Raw genomic sequence first — 14,542 nt, forward strand, 5'->3', positions numbered from 1 at the left:
ATGATTAAAAATGAGAGTGAAAATTAAAAAATTTTGAAATAATAATTATCAAACAGAGGTAAATACTGAACGGTTAGTAATCTGTATCCTTTAAAGAGTACACAAACAATGAAGCAAAGCCAAAATGGCCATCTTCTTGATATATGGCTGAAAGAAAGAAAGCTTGTCCTATTTTGATTATTACAAATACAACCCGGCTATGAATTATGAAAAAATTATAGTGAAATTCTACAAAGAAGACTGGAAAATAAGAGAGAATAAATATAAGAAAAGGAAACAGATCATTTTCACGGCCTTTCAGAATAAATTTGATTTTTGTACTGGATTCTTTGGGATTTCAAACTTCTGCAACCTACCAAATCATGTCTTCTGGTAACCGCCTAATATACAACAGCTGCATGAAACATTAAGATTGTGCATTTTACCCCTTGAATCGGACAACAATGCAGGAGATATCATCTTTACTCTCTCTGTTCAATGCTTCAATTGCTAATTGTTTAGCTGCCTTCTGGGGATCTTTGATCTTCTTTACAATATCAATGGCCTCTTGATTCGACATTACCTGGAGCATCCACAAGCAAGAGGAACTCAAGAGGGGGTTGGTAATGAATCCTCAAGGAAAAGGAGATGGGACAAGTAAAGGTGGGGGCAAGTACACACCTTCCACAAACCATCACTAGCAAGGATAAGAAGTTCAGTATCACCATCAATTTGAGCGTTTGTAATGTCAGGGTCAGACCGCACGTGAGTTTTCAAGTTTTTGTCTCCAAAAGCACGAGAAACGGCCAACTGGCCATTCACTCTTGCAACATCTCCTGGTACAAGAAGCATCAGAACAGGTTTTATGATTTGAATACCCCAAAATATTATGACTCATACACCAAGCCAAATATGCTTCTTTTCAACAAGAGGAGTAAAGCAATGAATTAATCACTTCCAAAAGTTTAAGAAGAACAATAATGAAATCCAATAATAAACATTACAGCACAAGATTGAGTCTTCTCCAGTAAATGAATTCAGTATGCACATTAATCAGGAGAAAACCTTGAAAAGTGAATAATATGTAACTAAAGTACAAGAATTAAAAAAACTATATTAAATTATATTGGCTAAAAATTTAAAGTGCGATTTTTCATTCAAAACGCCAAGTTGGTTAGTAGAAGAATGGATGGGCGGAGTGATCATGTATATCCTAATTTATCAAACAAGTAATCCACGTTTCCACCACCTAAGCATGCTGCCTTCTGAAATTGCTTAACCTAAAACCACAGACAAGTTTATAGCGTATAACAGGTGGAGAACCCCCAAAATATATATTTCAAACGTCATTAATCACATTTTAATAGGTTCACCGCAATGTGTGCACTCAAATTCACTTTGGTGTGATGATGTTGCTCAGTAACCCCTATCAACATTGATAATTCCAGTTAATTTGTATATTGAAAGATGTTATAACCTTTCAACTCGTGAGTTCATGTTTGGTACGCAATATTGAAGAGGAGTGGACAATATAATGAAACAAGATTTTAGCTTCTTTTTCTTCCTATATATTGCTCAGTACCATCCAATCCTCATTATCAAGTATGTCATAAATGAGTACTCACAACAAATTGGCTTTCCATTTCCTGTTGAAGTTCATGAAATAGCCAAAGTAATTAAATCAAAGAAATTCTGTACAAGATCACCTCAACAGCTCTGCATAATTATAGCTCTAACATGACACGTTCTCCACCTATACTAATATGTGCAAATATTTCCATCATTGCGTGCTAAGACGGCAGACTATTCTAATCTTTGTGGTGGTGTCACACTTCTGCCATTGGCAACTCAGGGTTAATCCTCCAGCAATATCATTAACATGGATAAGTAGTCGATAAATTTCAAGGACTAACATGAACTGATCCATATATCACAATACCTGGCATGTTCGAGACAAATCCACCCCTGTTCTCAATGCTTCCCCGCTCAGTGTTGGGCTCATGATCAACAGACATCTGTGTGGCCTGCCCCTTTTGGGAAAGGACAGCTCGTGAATCCCCAACATTGGCTACCCACAGGTGTCTACTATTTATAAGAATTGCAGTAACAGCAGTGGACCCACCTCGTCCCAGGTCAGGAGTATGCGAGAGAATTGCCTGATCGGTCCTTTCATAGGCTTTGGCGATAGCTGTATTTGGATCGGCCCAAAAGTCGTCCTGTATGATTCAACATGCGGTGGGAGGAGATCAATTAGACACCTTTTTCTCAGAACTTAAAAACAAATCATTTTTAACACACCATTATTTTAAAGTTACAGGAGTAATTATATCAATTGTATCAACTCCACTCTTCTTTCATATATGAAATACCCATAGAACATATAAAAGTTTTCTATAAACTTAATTGTCATAGAGTAACCAACCTCCTTTAATATATTGGAAAACAGATGCTTCTGTAAGTAAGCAGGCACACTATCACCCAGATGTCCATCAAAAATAGCAAATAGTCCCAACTCACGGCCATTCGTGTGCAAAAATTTAGCGACATGGTAATCCTCCATAGGATGATTAGCCTTTCCTTTTATTAAACTGAATCCATATTTGACAGGTCCCTGCTGGCTTCTTCCCTTCCCAGAGCTGCATGAAGAACGTCCTCCTGCAAGCTAAAGGAAGAGAAGAGCTCGAATTTTGAAATTAACCAGAACTTATAGAATAAACAAATAGTACCTAACTAGAAAACAATGCACGTACTGAAGAAGCAAACTTAATTCCTTCGTTACTCAAGTTCTAGGCAGGGAAATGGAATAAATAAACATAAACTCATAGGGAAGAACTAATGTTAAAATCACATTAAAGTCTGTGGAGTTTCGTGAGTAAGTCATAGGCATCGTCCAAACAGAAAGAATTTTCAATGGTACAAAGCTGTGGGACAAGAACAAGAGGTGCAGACATGAGTTCAAGAAACAAACCAAAACCGTTCTCTAACACCATGTTAATTGTTAACCCAATTATAATCCTGTGGGCTTCTGTCCAAAACAGTATTCATACGGTTGGAGTATCTTATTCGACTTCTAAACCACTCCAAATAAGTATTCACAACTATTTCATTCTCAAATCGAGCATCAAATCTCATTTATGAAAACAAACTATTCTTCCCTCCTCAGTTTCTCTTTGATAGTCCGTTCACTTATATTCTGTTTAATATATATGAACTCATAAATCATAAACCCCCATCTATACCAACATAAACCACGTAGCATACTTTAAGGATCCCAAGGACATGGCAAGGAATTTATACTACAACCAAAATTCAACCTTACCGCATAATTCAGCAAAAACGATACGAAAACTTGATAAAAAAACACAAAAACTAGATATTGATAACCAGAAATTTGTGCCTAAGCCTATATAACAAAGATATTTCAGCTGAAGTGGCAAAATCTCTCAATAACACAGCGGTTAACAATAATCTCACCTGAGGAAAACAGCATAATTTATCCATATAATTTAGAAGCCCCACCTCACCCTCCTCTCCAATTCAACATCTACCTCTTACTTCTTAAAAGTTGAAAATCCACAACCTGTAACATGGGGAAAAGAGAGAATCTTGACCATAAAAAAACAACCCGAAATAAGAAACATATTCAAGATTCAATTTTTCTTCAAGGAACAAGAAAACAATCGAAATCATCACATGGAAATCCCAAATAAAAACCCACTTACCGATCCACCAATCCCCAAATCAAGAAAAAATTATGAGGGCTATTAATATGATTTGACTATGCTGCTAAAATAATCGTCATACAGGAAAGATATAATTAAAGACTAAAAAGGAGAAATTAACAAGAAAAAGGAAAGAGTAAACGGGGTGTAATAGATTCGATGGTGCAGGCGAGAATGGTTGCCAAGAGACCAAAGGCATTGGGGTTTGGCCACCCCTTATTGACTTTTTTGTCTTTACTGTTTCTTCATTGTTTTGTTCTAAAGTAAACGACACAACCAGTAAGGGGTAGAGTCTGTTTGTTTTTGGTTATTATTTAAAAGGTTGAACCTCAATCTTGAAGGTTTTACTGTCCCGCCCCTAGAGATTTGTAAGAAAGATAAATCGTTAGATGTGCTCCAACAGGTCAGAAAATAAGAGCTACCTGTCTACAAGAAATTCAATTTCATATTTCAGGAATCGAACCCCCACACTGCTGCTGCCATCAAGACGTGAGATAACATCACTCTTATCCTTTGTACCACTAAATTAAGCTCCGGGAGGCGTTTTTGGTTATTACTTTGTAGTACAGCTGTTTCGTCACTTTTCTTTTCTTGTTTCAAAGGTCTCAGGTTTCTCACAAGACACAAGAAAAAGGAATTTTTATTTTTTATTATTATTAATTTTTTTTTGTACTTTCTTCTGATTCGGTCATCGTGTGGGGACCCTATTTTTGGTCAGCTCATATACTTTTTTTTTCCCCCCCCAGACTAGAGTTTGCTTTTAACTGTTTTTACCACCATTATCCGGTTTTTATCTCAATACCTTTTTATTATTCCTTTGGTGCGCTGGAGAATTCTTCAATCCCTGTAGGGCTACCTGATCTTTATGAAAGTACTGTTCCTTCTTCTTCTTCTTTCCTCCCTGGAGTGCAGCAAAATGATTTCACACTCGAAAACAAAAAATAAAACAAAAAAATTAAATTAAGGGGATGAGAAATTTCGAAAATGGCGAACAAAAGAATAAAATCTTTGGCCCTTGAGAAGAGACGAAAACCGATAGTTTATATGGAAAATAGATTATACACTATTAGACAATATTGAAAGAGGAATAAAACATGATAAACATTTCCTGAATGGATTGTGTTCTTTTCTCTAGAACATTTTCAAATAGAGAAAAAAGAAAAAGACGGAAAATGATTTGGGGCAAAGTTATTAGTTATTAGATTGGTAATAACTTTTTTCCTTCTTCTTTAGAAGTGATAGAGATAATATTGTAAATTAATTAACAAAAGTCAATGTTTTTCTTGAATTTTAGCGGTAAAGAAATGTTTTGGAAGAATATGAGCATCAAGGACCACAACTTCTTGTGATTTCCTTGCCTGTAGCTAAATATTGGATTTAAGAAAAAAAAAATGAATTTGAGAATGTATTGTATTTGATAAATCTGAGAATGGAATGAATGTTTAATCCATTAATCTATTTCTTCAATATACAATAGTGCAGTGTATATATACAGCAAAAAAAAGATCTATTCCTAACTAACTTACACATAGTACATAGCAATGAAAACGTAACAAATCCAAGCTGTACAATAACAAATCTATTCTAGACTATTCTCTTGTTATTACTGCTATGAAATTCATGTGGCTTGTATCCTCTCAAGACTTCAGCCAGGTCATCTTTGAGCTCCTCCAGCTGGATTATCCTCTAACTTTAACAGCCCCTCGCAAGATGGTGAGTATATATCCATTACTCCCATCTTGGACATACAAAGATAAAAGCTTTGGGAACTTAAAGCCTTGGTCAGAATAACAGTAGTTTGTGATGTGCTAGTAACATGTTGTGTGATGATACTGCCATCTTGTATCTTATCTCGAATAAGGTGGCAATCAAGCTCTATGTGTTTGGTTCTTTCAAGAAACACCGGATTCGTTGCTATATGAATTGCAGACTTGTTATCACAATTTAGAAGTGTTGCTTGAGGATGAGTGATCTATAAATCATTAAACAAGTACCTGACCCAAGTTAACTCACAGCAAAGATTTGCCATTGCCTTGTATTCCGCTTCAGCAAATGACCGTGATACAACCTGTTGTTTCTTTGATTTCCATGATATCAAGGATGTTCCAATGAACACACAATATCTTGTTATTGACCTCCCGGTGTCCAAACAAGCTCCCTAGTCTGAATCACAATACCCTTTCAGCTGCAATTTTGAGTTTGATGGATAGAACAACCCTTGTCCACGTGCCCTTTTGATATATCGCAACACTTTATGAGCAGCAGTAGGTGTGGAACCCTAGGATTATCCATGTACTGGCTTAGTAGCTGAACTGAATACGCAAGATCAAGCCTGGTAATTGTTAGATAAAGTAGCCTTTCAATTAACCTCCTGTAAAGCGATGGATCCGTGAGCAACTCTCTTGCATCCTTGCTAAGCTTTATATTTTGATCAAGAGGGATTCTAACAGAAGCTGAACCAATGGTGCCTGAATCTCCCAAGATATCCAGAGCATATTTTCTTTGACATATATGAATGCCATGTTTAGACCTTGCCACTTCAATGCCTAAAAAATATTTCAACTTTCCTAGGTCTTTAATTTTGAACTTGTCATTGAGACTGACCTTAAGGTCATTAATGGTATCAATACAGTTTCCAGCCACTATTATATCATCTACATAAACCAAAATTGCTGTGAAAGAACTACCAGCGAACTTAGTGAACAAACTATAATCTGCTTTTGATTGCACGAAACCTTGCTCAATAATGAAATTGGAAAGTTTAGAATACCATTGTCGTGGAGCCTGTTTTAATCCATATAAGCTCTTGCGTAGTTTGCAGACTTTTTTGCCATTGATCTTTGAGTAACCTGGGGGTAGCTCCGTGTAAACTTCTTCGTCCAAATCACCATGTAGAAAGGCATTATTCACATCAAATTGACACAAATTCCATCCTTTGATTGCTGCCACTGCCAATAGAGTTCTGATAGTCACTAACTTGGCTACGGGCAAGAATGTTTCATGATGGTCAAATCCTTCCTATTGTGTGTATCCCTTCGCCACAAGGCGTGCTTTGAACCTTTCAATACTGCCATTGGCATTGAATTTGATTTTGCACACCCACTTGCATCCGATGGTCTTCTTATCAGGAGGTAGGTCGGCCAAAACCTAAGTATCATTAAGTTCTAAAGCTTTAATCTCAGCTTTCATGGCATCACACCATTCAGGAGAGGTCATGGCTTCTTGATAGGTTCTTGGCTCAGAAAGATTTGTTATCGAAGTTACAAAAGCACGATGTGGTGTAGATAATTTATCATATGAGATTCTATCACTAAGAGGGAAGATGTTACCTGCATTATTCATTTCCTTTTGCTTGTGCAACTTCTGAGATGGGAGAGATGAGGAGACTTGCTGACATAAGAAGTCATGCAAGTAAGAAGGAGCCCTTCGAATTCTTCCAATCCTGCGAGGTAAGTGTGTTGCAACAGGATGATTTAGTTCTAAAGTATTACTGGGGAGTTGTGTGGCATCATGGCTAATTTCTATATTGGAGTTGGAGATTTCTGGGCATTCTGCAATATCAGACATGAATGAATCTGTTTGATTATTAGCGTGATGATCAGTACCATTGAGATGGGAGATGACATGATCATTTGAGAGACTTAGATTTTGTGTGAAACTGAGGTGATCAAAGTCAGACAAAGAAGTGTTGAATTCAAGATTTTTGCAAAGAAAGATGTTCTCATAAAATTGACATTCCTTGAGATGAACACTTTGTTGGTCTCTAGGTCTAACAATCTGTATCCTTTTACTCCAAATGGATAACCAATGAAGACATATCTCTTAGACCTAGGATCAAACTTATGCCTACCATTGACAAGTGTGTTGGCAAAGGCAAGACATCCAAATACTCTTAGGTGATCATAGTTGGGTTTGGCTTGAAAAAGCATTTGAAAGGGGCTTCTGTGATCTAGAATGGGGGTTGGTATTCTATTTATGAGGTATACAGCTGTAAGGACAAAATCATTCCAATACTTTAAAGGCAGCCCACTTTGAAACCTCAAGGCTCTTGCCACATTCAAAATAAGTTGATGCTTCCTTTCAACCACAGCATTTTGTTCAGGTGTTTCAACACAAATTCTTTGGTGCATTATCCCTTTTTTTAGATAAAATTTACTCATGTTGAACTCATCTCCATTATTTGTTCGAATAGTTTTAATTTTGGCTTCAAATTGAGTTTCTATCATTCCATAGAAGTTTTGCAAAGCATTGGTGGCATCTAACTTTAGTTTTAGCATATAAATCCGTGTGCATCTACTAAAATCATCAACAATGGATAAAAAATATTTAGATCCATCTCTACTTAATTTATTACAAGGCCCCCAAATGTCATAATGAATTAATTCGAAACATTTCCTTGCTTTGTGATGACTTACATTGAAATGTAACTTGTGTTGTTTTGCTAAGGGGCAAATGATGCAGGGGTTGTTTTTGGAAGATGAAGTGATGTGAATATTGCTATTAGGATTGAAGTTGGAATATGAAGAATGGCCCAATCGGTAGTGCCATAAATCAAATTCTTCATTTTTATTTGTAGTAGATGCAGAAAGAGAACACTTGGTTTGTTTGAGAACCTTTGAAAAAGCTAAAGAAGAAGCTGGTCCTTTCAGCATATGATATAGTCCATCCTTCACCTCACCCATTCCAGTCATTTTCCAAGTCGAAAGGTCCTGAATATAGCAGTAATCAGAGAAGAAAACAAGGCAGCAGTTTAGTGATTGAGTAAGTCTTTTTGCAGAAATTAAATTGAAAGTGAAACTAGGAATGCAAAAGACATTATGAAGAATGATAGAATCTGAAATTTTGACAATTCCTACATGTGTGACAAGGACATTTTCTCCATTTGGTAAGGTCACAAAGTAAGACACATTAGCATGGATGGATGTAAAATAAGAGGCAGAGCAAATCATGTGATCTGTTGCTCCTGAATCAAGGATCCATGGAGCTTCAGACCTGTTTCGTTGCTCGTGGTAAAGTGTTGATAAGGATAGAGATATACCAGACATTTTGTGACTGCTTTCATCAGATGGGAGAGTTGTGGCAAGGATTTGGACATTGTTTGATGCAGGGATGGAATTTTGAGAATTGGTTGCTGGTTTGAGGAGTGCCATCAGCTGAGAATATTGCTCGTGACTTAGAGATACTTGGCCTTTGTCCTTCACTATCTTCTGATTAAGACTTGTTCCCGTAGAGACCATGTTGGCAGCTGATTTTCCTTTATCACTGAACTTGTGACCTAGTGGAAATCCATGAAGTTTGAAGCATTTATCTACTCCATGTCCTGGCATCTGGCAACAGGTACAAACAGGTTTATTTGGATTTGCCTTGAAGCACCGTTCCAGTTAATGACCAAAGATTTTGCAATGGGTGCAATAGTACTTGTCCCTTTTATATGATAAAAGATTCTGGCTACCTCCACTGAAATTCTTTCTGCTCAAAAATGCCATGGAGGCGGAACTTGTAGGAATTGGACTGGATATTTCCCTCCTCTTTTCTTCTTGCTGGACTAAAGAATAAACTTCATTCAGGTTGGGGAATGGTTTAATTAGCAGGATCTAAGCCTTAATCTCCTTGTAAGTTTCATTTAGACCCATCAAAAACTTCATAACACAATCCCTTTGCTGGTTTTGAATCACAGTGTTCAAGCCTCCACATGTACAGTTGGGGATGCTTTCATAATTCAACAGTTCATCCAATAGGACTTTAAGCTTGGAGTAGTACATACTTATAGAATCCTGGTTTTGCATCAAGGTGGAGATGTTCTTTTTTACTTCAAAGATTTGTGGGACATTTTGTTGGGAAAAACGTTGCTCCAGGTCCAGCTAAAAAAGGTGAGCAGTTTCAGCATAGATGGTGCTGCTCCTGATATCAATGGCCATAGAATTTTGCATCCATGTTATAACAACATCATTGCATCTCAGCCAATGTTCCATCAATGGATCATTGGGATCCTTTGGCTCACACAAGTGTTCTATCAATAAAACCAATTTTGTTTTTGATCCTCAAGGCTCTCTTCATCGAACGAGCCCAAGAATGGTAATTGGTAGAATCCAAAACATGAGTAACCAGCATAACAGTGCTCCCAATATAGTATGGACTATTGGGATGAGTCAGATCATGGGGAAGAGCTGCTGGGTTGATTTCACTAGTTTGTAGTTGATTTTGACCTTAGTTTGGATTGGTGTTTGGAGAATGATTTGTATTTCCAGAATTGGATTCCCCAACTTCTTGCTCTGATACCATATTGGATTTGAGAAAAAAAATGAATTTGAGAATGTATTGTATTTGATAAATCTGAGAATGGAAAGAATGTTTATTCCATTAATCTATTTCTTTAATATACAATAGTGCAGTGTATATACAGCAAAAAAGGATCTACTCCTAACTAACTTACACATAATACACAGCAATGAAAACCTAACAAATCCAAGCTGTACAATAACAAATCCCTTCTAGACTATTCTCTTGTTATTACTGCTATGAAATCCATGTGGCCTGTATCCTCTCAAGACTTCAGCCAGGTCATCTTTGAGCTCCTCCAACTGGATCATCCTCTAACGTTAACACTAAAGGAGGTTAAAGTCTAGACTAAAAATAAGTCAAACAAGTTAGAGTAATGCTATTTATCATGATGATGATTAAATATCAATGACATGACGATCCATTATCTTTCACATTTCTTTTCTTTCTTGAAACCACGTCTCCTCCTCCCCTCTCTCTCATAAAAATTTAATTGTCCAATCTTATTATTCTACTTAGACTGTTACATCACCAATGTTCCAACGCCACAATGATAAATATCATTATTCAACAAATTAAGGAGACATGTTTTAAGCACATAAATTACAATAATTACAAATATAGAGTAACCACAATAAATTAAAATTTATTTTTAATAAATTTAGAGTCAGATAAATGAATTAATTTTTTTCTTTTGCCCGATTTCTAAAATTCAATATATAAGTAGGTTTATAAAAGGTCAAATACCTAAATATTTGCTAAATATGAAAGCTATATTAATTTTGATTATTTCTCTCTTAGTGTACTTTACGGGTGAGTTGTGGTTCATGCATAAATATTTGAGAACTCATTAGCCTATGTTTTGGCTCATGTTTATAAATTATTTATAGACATTTAAGTTACTGTTTATTTATACATTTCAAAAGATCTACAAATATTGTTCAAGTATGTATGTGTCAATCGTTTTTATCCATTTAAAATTTAAGTGCGTGTTTGAATCACATTATTTTGAAATAATATATTTTGGAATAGTAGATTGATGAAGAATGTGTGGTTAAAAAATGAGGAAAAGTTTTGAATTTACATGTAATGTTATTTTATTGAATAATGTGTGATTGAAATGATGTCAAATCACTGTTTAAAAATGTATTTTTTGATAGAATGCGGTTCAAACGGGGCCTAAATAATTTATAATCCAAGGTTTAATAGTCTACCAGATTCTTTATCCCAACCCAGCTAAAATTAATCGGCATTTACCTACAAGTTTACCACCTCCAACCATTCAATTCCAATTCCTGGAGAGCTTTAACTAACTAAAATTTAAATCAAGAATTCAAATTCTTCAACTATATTAATAAGATATGTCTTCTTGAAAACAAATAGTGAAAAAGTTTGATAGCTGCTGTTCATAGAAGATTCAATTATGTAAGAAAAGCAAATTCTTTGTTTTACTATTTTGTTGTTTGCATGTTCATATGTTTCAATGGTGGATTAGCCTACTGTAATCACAACCATGGTGAGAACAACCACCGCAATCACAATAACAGCTATAACAACCACTGCCACTGCTAGGTTTTGATGCCTAATAATCCGATCGATGATTTAAAACAATTGTCTAATAATTTATCGACACTATGGACTTGGCTCGACTTGAAAACGAACTACACTTTTGGATGACTCATGTTGGGATTGGATGGTTCTTTGATTAGTTGGACCATTTACTGATTAATATGAAGTTGGATATTAGCCTATTAGTTTAGGTTAATTGGTAGCACACTTAGTGAATCTTTGGCTTAATTGGAGTGATCTAAACTCACCCTATATATGTCATATTCTTGTAGCTGTTTTCTTGATGGTGGTGTGTGGGTGTGTGTTGAGAGAGGGAGAGAAGGCGGAGAGAGGTGGGGGGGCAGCTGGCTTGATGGTTGTTGGAGTGAGTCCACCATTGTTGCTTCTTCTTCTCCCTATCACTACCGCTATCCCTTCTCCTTTGTGGAGTTTAAAAGAGTTTGGACAGTTCAAAGTGAAGGTAGAGTTCTTGGGCCGAGCCGAGATAAATCAGTGTTCATTTGATTGTTTTCTGAACTCGGAATCAAGATTTATCGAGGGATCTCCACTACAAACACCCACCCCTAACTCTGCCTTTGCCTCCACGAGTCCATTACAATCCACCATGTAAGTGAATAGTCGATTCAAGTGATTATTCGGACAGTTACACAAGACACGTAATATCTTATTTTTTCTCATAAAATATTGCAGTACGTGCACAATGTTGTCACATTTTATCAAGTCTCTCCAAGAATTACTTCAAGAAAACTTTCTTTAGAACTTCCAATTTTTATCACAAGATCATCTCTCTCTACGTTCACCATCTATGAGGAATTAATTAGTCAAAAAATATTGCTTTTTTATTTATTATTTTGATTCTTTCGCGGTTTAATGATTTATGTAAGTTATAGTCTTTAGCATTCTCTTGTAGACTCATTATGATAAGATTGTTTATTTCTTTTTACTGTATTTACTCCATTTTTTTACCCCTCTTATATTCCCAGATACTATTTCGTCCTTTTAGGAGCAAATTTTGATTATTACATTGCATAGGATAGAATGTATGTTATCCCTGAGAAAAATCATACTTGTGAGCTAACAAGATTTCTTTCAGGGCCGACACTGTTAATTTTGAGCTCAAAGCGATTATTTATTATGAGGCCATTTTGCATAAAAAAATTTATAAGCGTAACAACATTAAATATTTAAATAAATACCATATAAGTAGGATTTTTTTTTCCCTGAGGCCCCCGACTTTGGTGGCCCAATTGGAGACCCTAGGCAATTGCCTTAGTTGTTATGCTCCAGGGCCGGCTCTAATTTCATTGGCTGGTTTAACTTTCTATTTCTTTTTTTATTTTTCCAAAGTGGTGTGAAATCTTGCCAACTCAACATTCATTAACTCCATTTGTTAAAACAACATATACAAATAGCATTTCTCTATCCCCGAATAGAAATATATATTTAAAGAATGTCATAGACAGAAAATCTTCCCAATTGTAATACATAATTCATTTTTTTATAATAAATATAAAAATACAGTAATGTATTCATTAATTATAGTTAAAATAAGATCAAATAACTAATAAAAGAAAATGAATAGAAAGATCGAATAGATAGTATTTTTTATAGCTTTTTGTGAATTATCTAATACTTATTCAAATATTAATGAATCAATATAGGTTCCTTATTATTAAGCAACTAATTTTTATGGAAAATAATTGTCTCAATCATTTTTGCACTTAACAAACTCATGAAAGAATCAAGTATTGAACTGATATTAGGGAATGCGGATTTAGAAGCAATAGACGATATTTGAATAGTTAATACATCATGGTGATTTGAGAGGATACATTTGTACTTATTTACATTCAATTTTCACCAAAATATTATGTCGAAAAATTTATTGGTCATCTTCACACAACCATTTAAGTAATTTAAAAATCATTCTAGCACCTAACAGTAAAATCTATTAACTAAGTTACCATATAGATAATAAATTGAGTGACCTCACAGAAATTTGAGATGTACTACCAATTAAAAGAGCAAACAATTATTTCAAAAAATGAAAAAGAAAGAGGAAATGGATAATATTGACTTGGAAATTCAGTGGAAATTCGAGAACAATATTAGTAGAAGGAAAAGAAAAGGTGAGAATTTGAATTAAAATCTAGATTTAATTATATATTTAATTGAGATGAGTGGTCAATGAATATGGTTCAGCACTAATCGTTCAACATTTCAATTTGAGGGTTTTACATTTTCAATTGAGATGATTGATGAATATTTGTGAATAGTTTAATTAATTAATTGAGATGAATAACTGCATAATTGCGTATTGACTTTTGTTCGATCTTTATAACTGTGATTAGTTTCGATTGGATTGAATAAAATAAAATATATATTTTGTCTTTTTTTCAAATATTTTGTAATCGATTTGCAAAGATTGAAACCTAAATCAAATGATTTTGAAGCGGTTTGGTTCGGTTCAAAATTAAATCGTTGGCGGATCTATGTGAATCCAAATCAATGGTTTCAAAAAAATGATTTCAATTTGATTTGTTTCATTATTAAGCCCCCTGTTTGGTATCAACTAAAATCTATATTTTAATTTAAGTCAAAGTCGCTATTTCATTATACTTCCCTCCACCTCTGTGGCAACAACCATTCATTATACTTCCCTGCGCTGCACCCACAACCATCATTGTCTCCACACTACATCACCCACCACCATAATCTCCGCCTCCACCAGTCCATTACAACACACCAGATACACAATAGTTTATGTAACCGATTGCTTGACGGCTTCAATAAACATGAAAGGTTGCATAGGAGACCTCTTATCTTCTTTTTCTCAGTAAATATTACCTTGGATGCAGAATGATGTCAGGGATTTCAAAGAATTATTTCAAGGAAGCTTTCATTTCTTTCTGTTGTCACCAACCATAATCACTTGAATCACTTGCAGCTCAAGGGATTAATTAGTCAAATAATTTACAATGCAAAAGTAGTAG

General features: G+C 35.1%; 1 protein-coding gene across 2 annotated transcripts; it reads right to left on the reverse strand.

The window, feature by feature from the left end:
• Positions 1-109: 109 nt before the first annotated feature.
• LOC111381680 (probable protein phosphatase 2C 9) lies at positions 110-3,968 on the reverse strand. Of its 2 annotated transcripts, none has more exons than XM_023005494.1 (6): positions 3,702-3,968; positions 3,454-3,559; positions 2,402-2,641; positions 1,919-2,195; positions 661-815; positions 110-562 (listed from the first exon to the last, which is right to left on the reverse strand). In XM_023005494.1, exons 2-6 carry the CDS (start codon positions 3,478-3,480, stop codon positions 422-424), a joined length of 840 nt encoding a protein of 279 aa, XP_022861262.1. In that variant the 5' UTR covers positions 3,481-3,559; positions 3,702-3,968; the 3' UTR covers positions 110-421. The 2 variants fall into 2 exon arrangements, with proteins under 2 accessions (XP_022861262.1, XP_022861269.1); XM_023005501.1 differs by having other exon boundaries at positions 3,454-3,584.
• Between the last annotated feature and the right edge of the window lie 10,574 nt (positions 3,969-14,542).

This window comes from Olea europaea, chromosome 3, assembly GCF_002742605.1.
Source record: "Olea europaea var. sylvestris chromosome 3, O_europaea_v1, whole genome shotgun sequence".
In the NCBI taxonomy this organism is placed as follows: Eukaryota; Viridiplantae; Streptophyta; class Magnoliopsida; order Lamiales; family Oleaceae; genus Olea; species Olea europaea.

What these genes read in the sequence shown, in the direction of transcription:
- LOC111381680 (XM_023005494.1), bottom strand. Translation starts at nt 3,480, where the DNA reads ATGGATAAATTATGCTGTTTTCCTCAG. An exon ending in TTTCCAATATATTAAAGGAG is followed by an intron (nt 2,196 to 2,401) that starts GTTGGTTACTCT and finishes TGAATCATACAG; the next exon opens with GACGACTTTTGGGCCGATCC. An exon ending in CTAGTGATGGTTTGTGGAAG is followed by an intron (nt 563 to 660) that starts GTGTGTACTTGC and finishes TGGATGCTCCAG; the next exon opens with GTAATGTCGAATCAAGAGGC.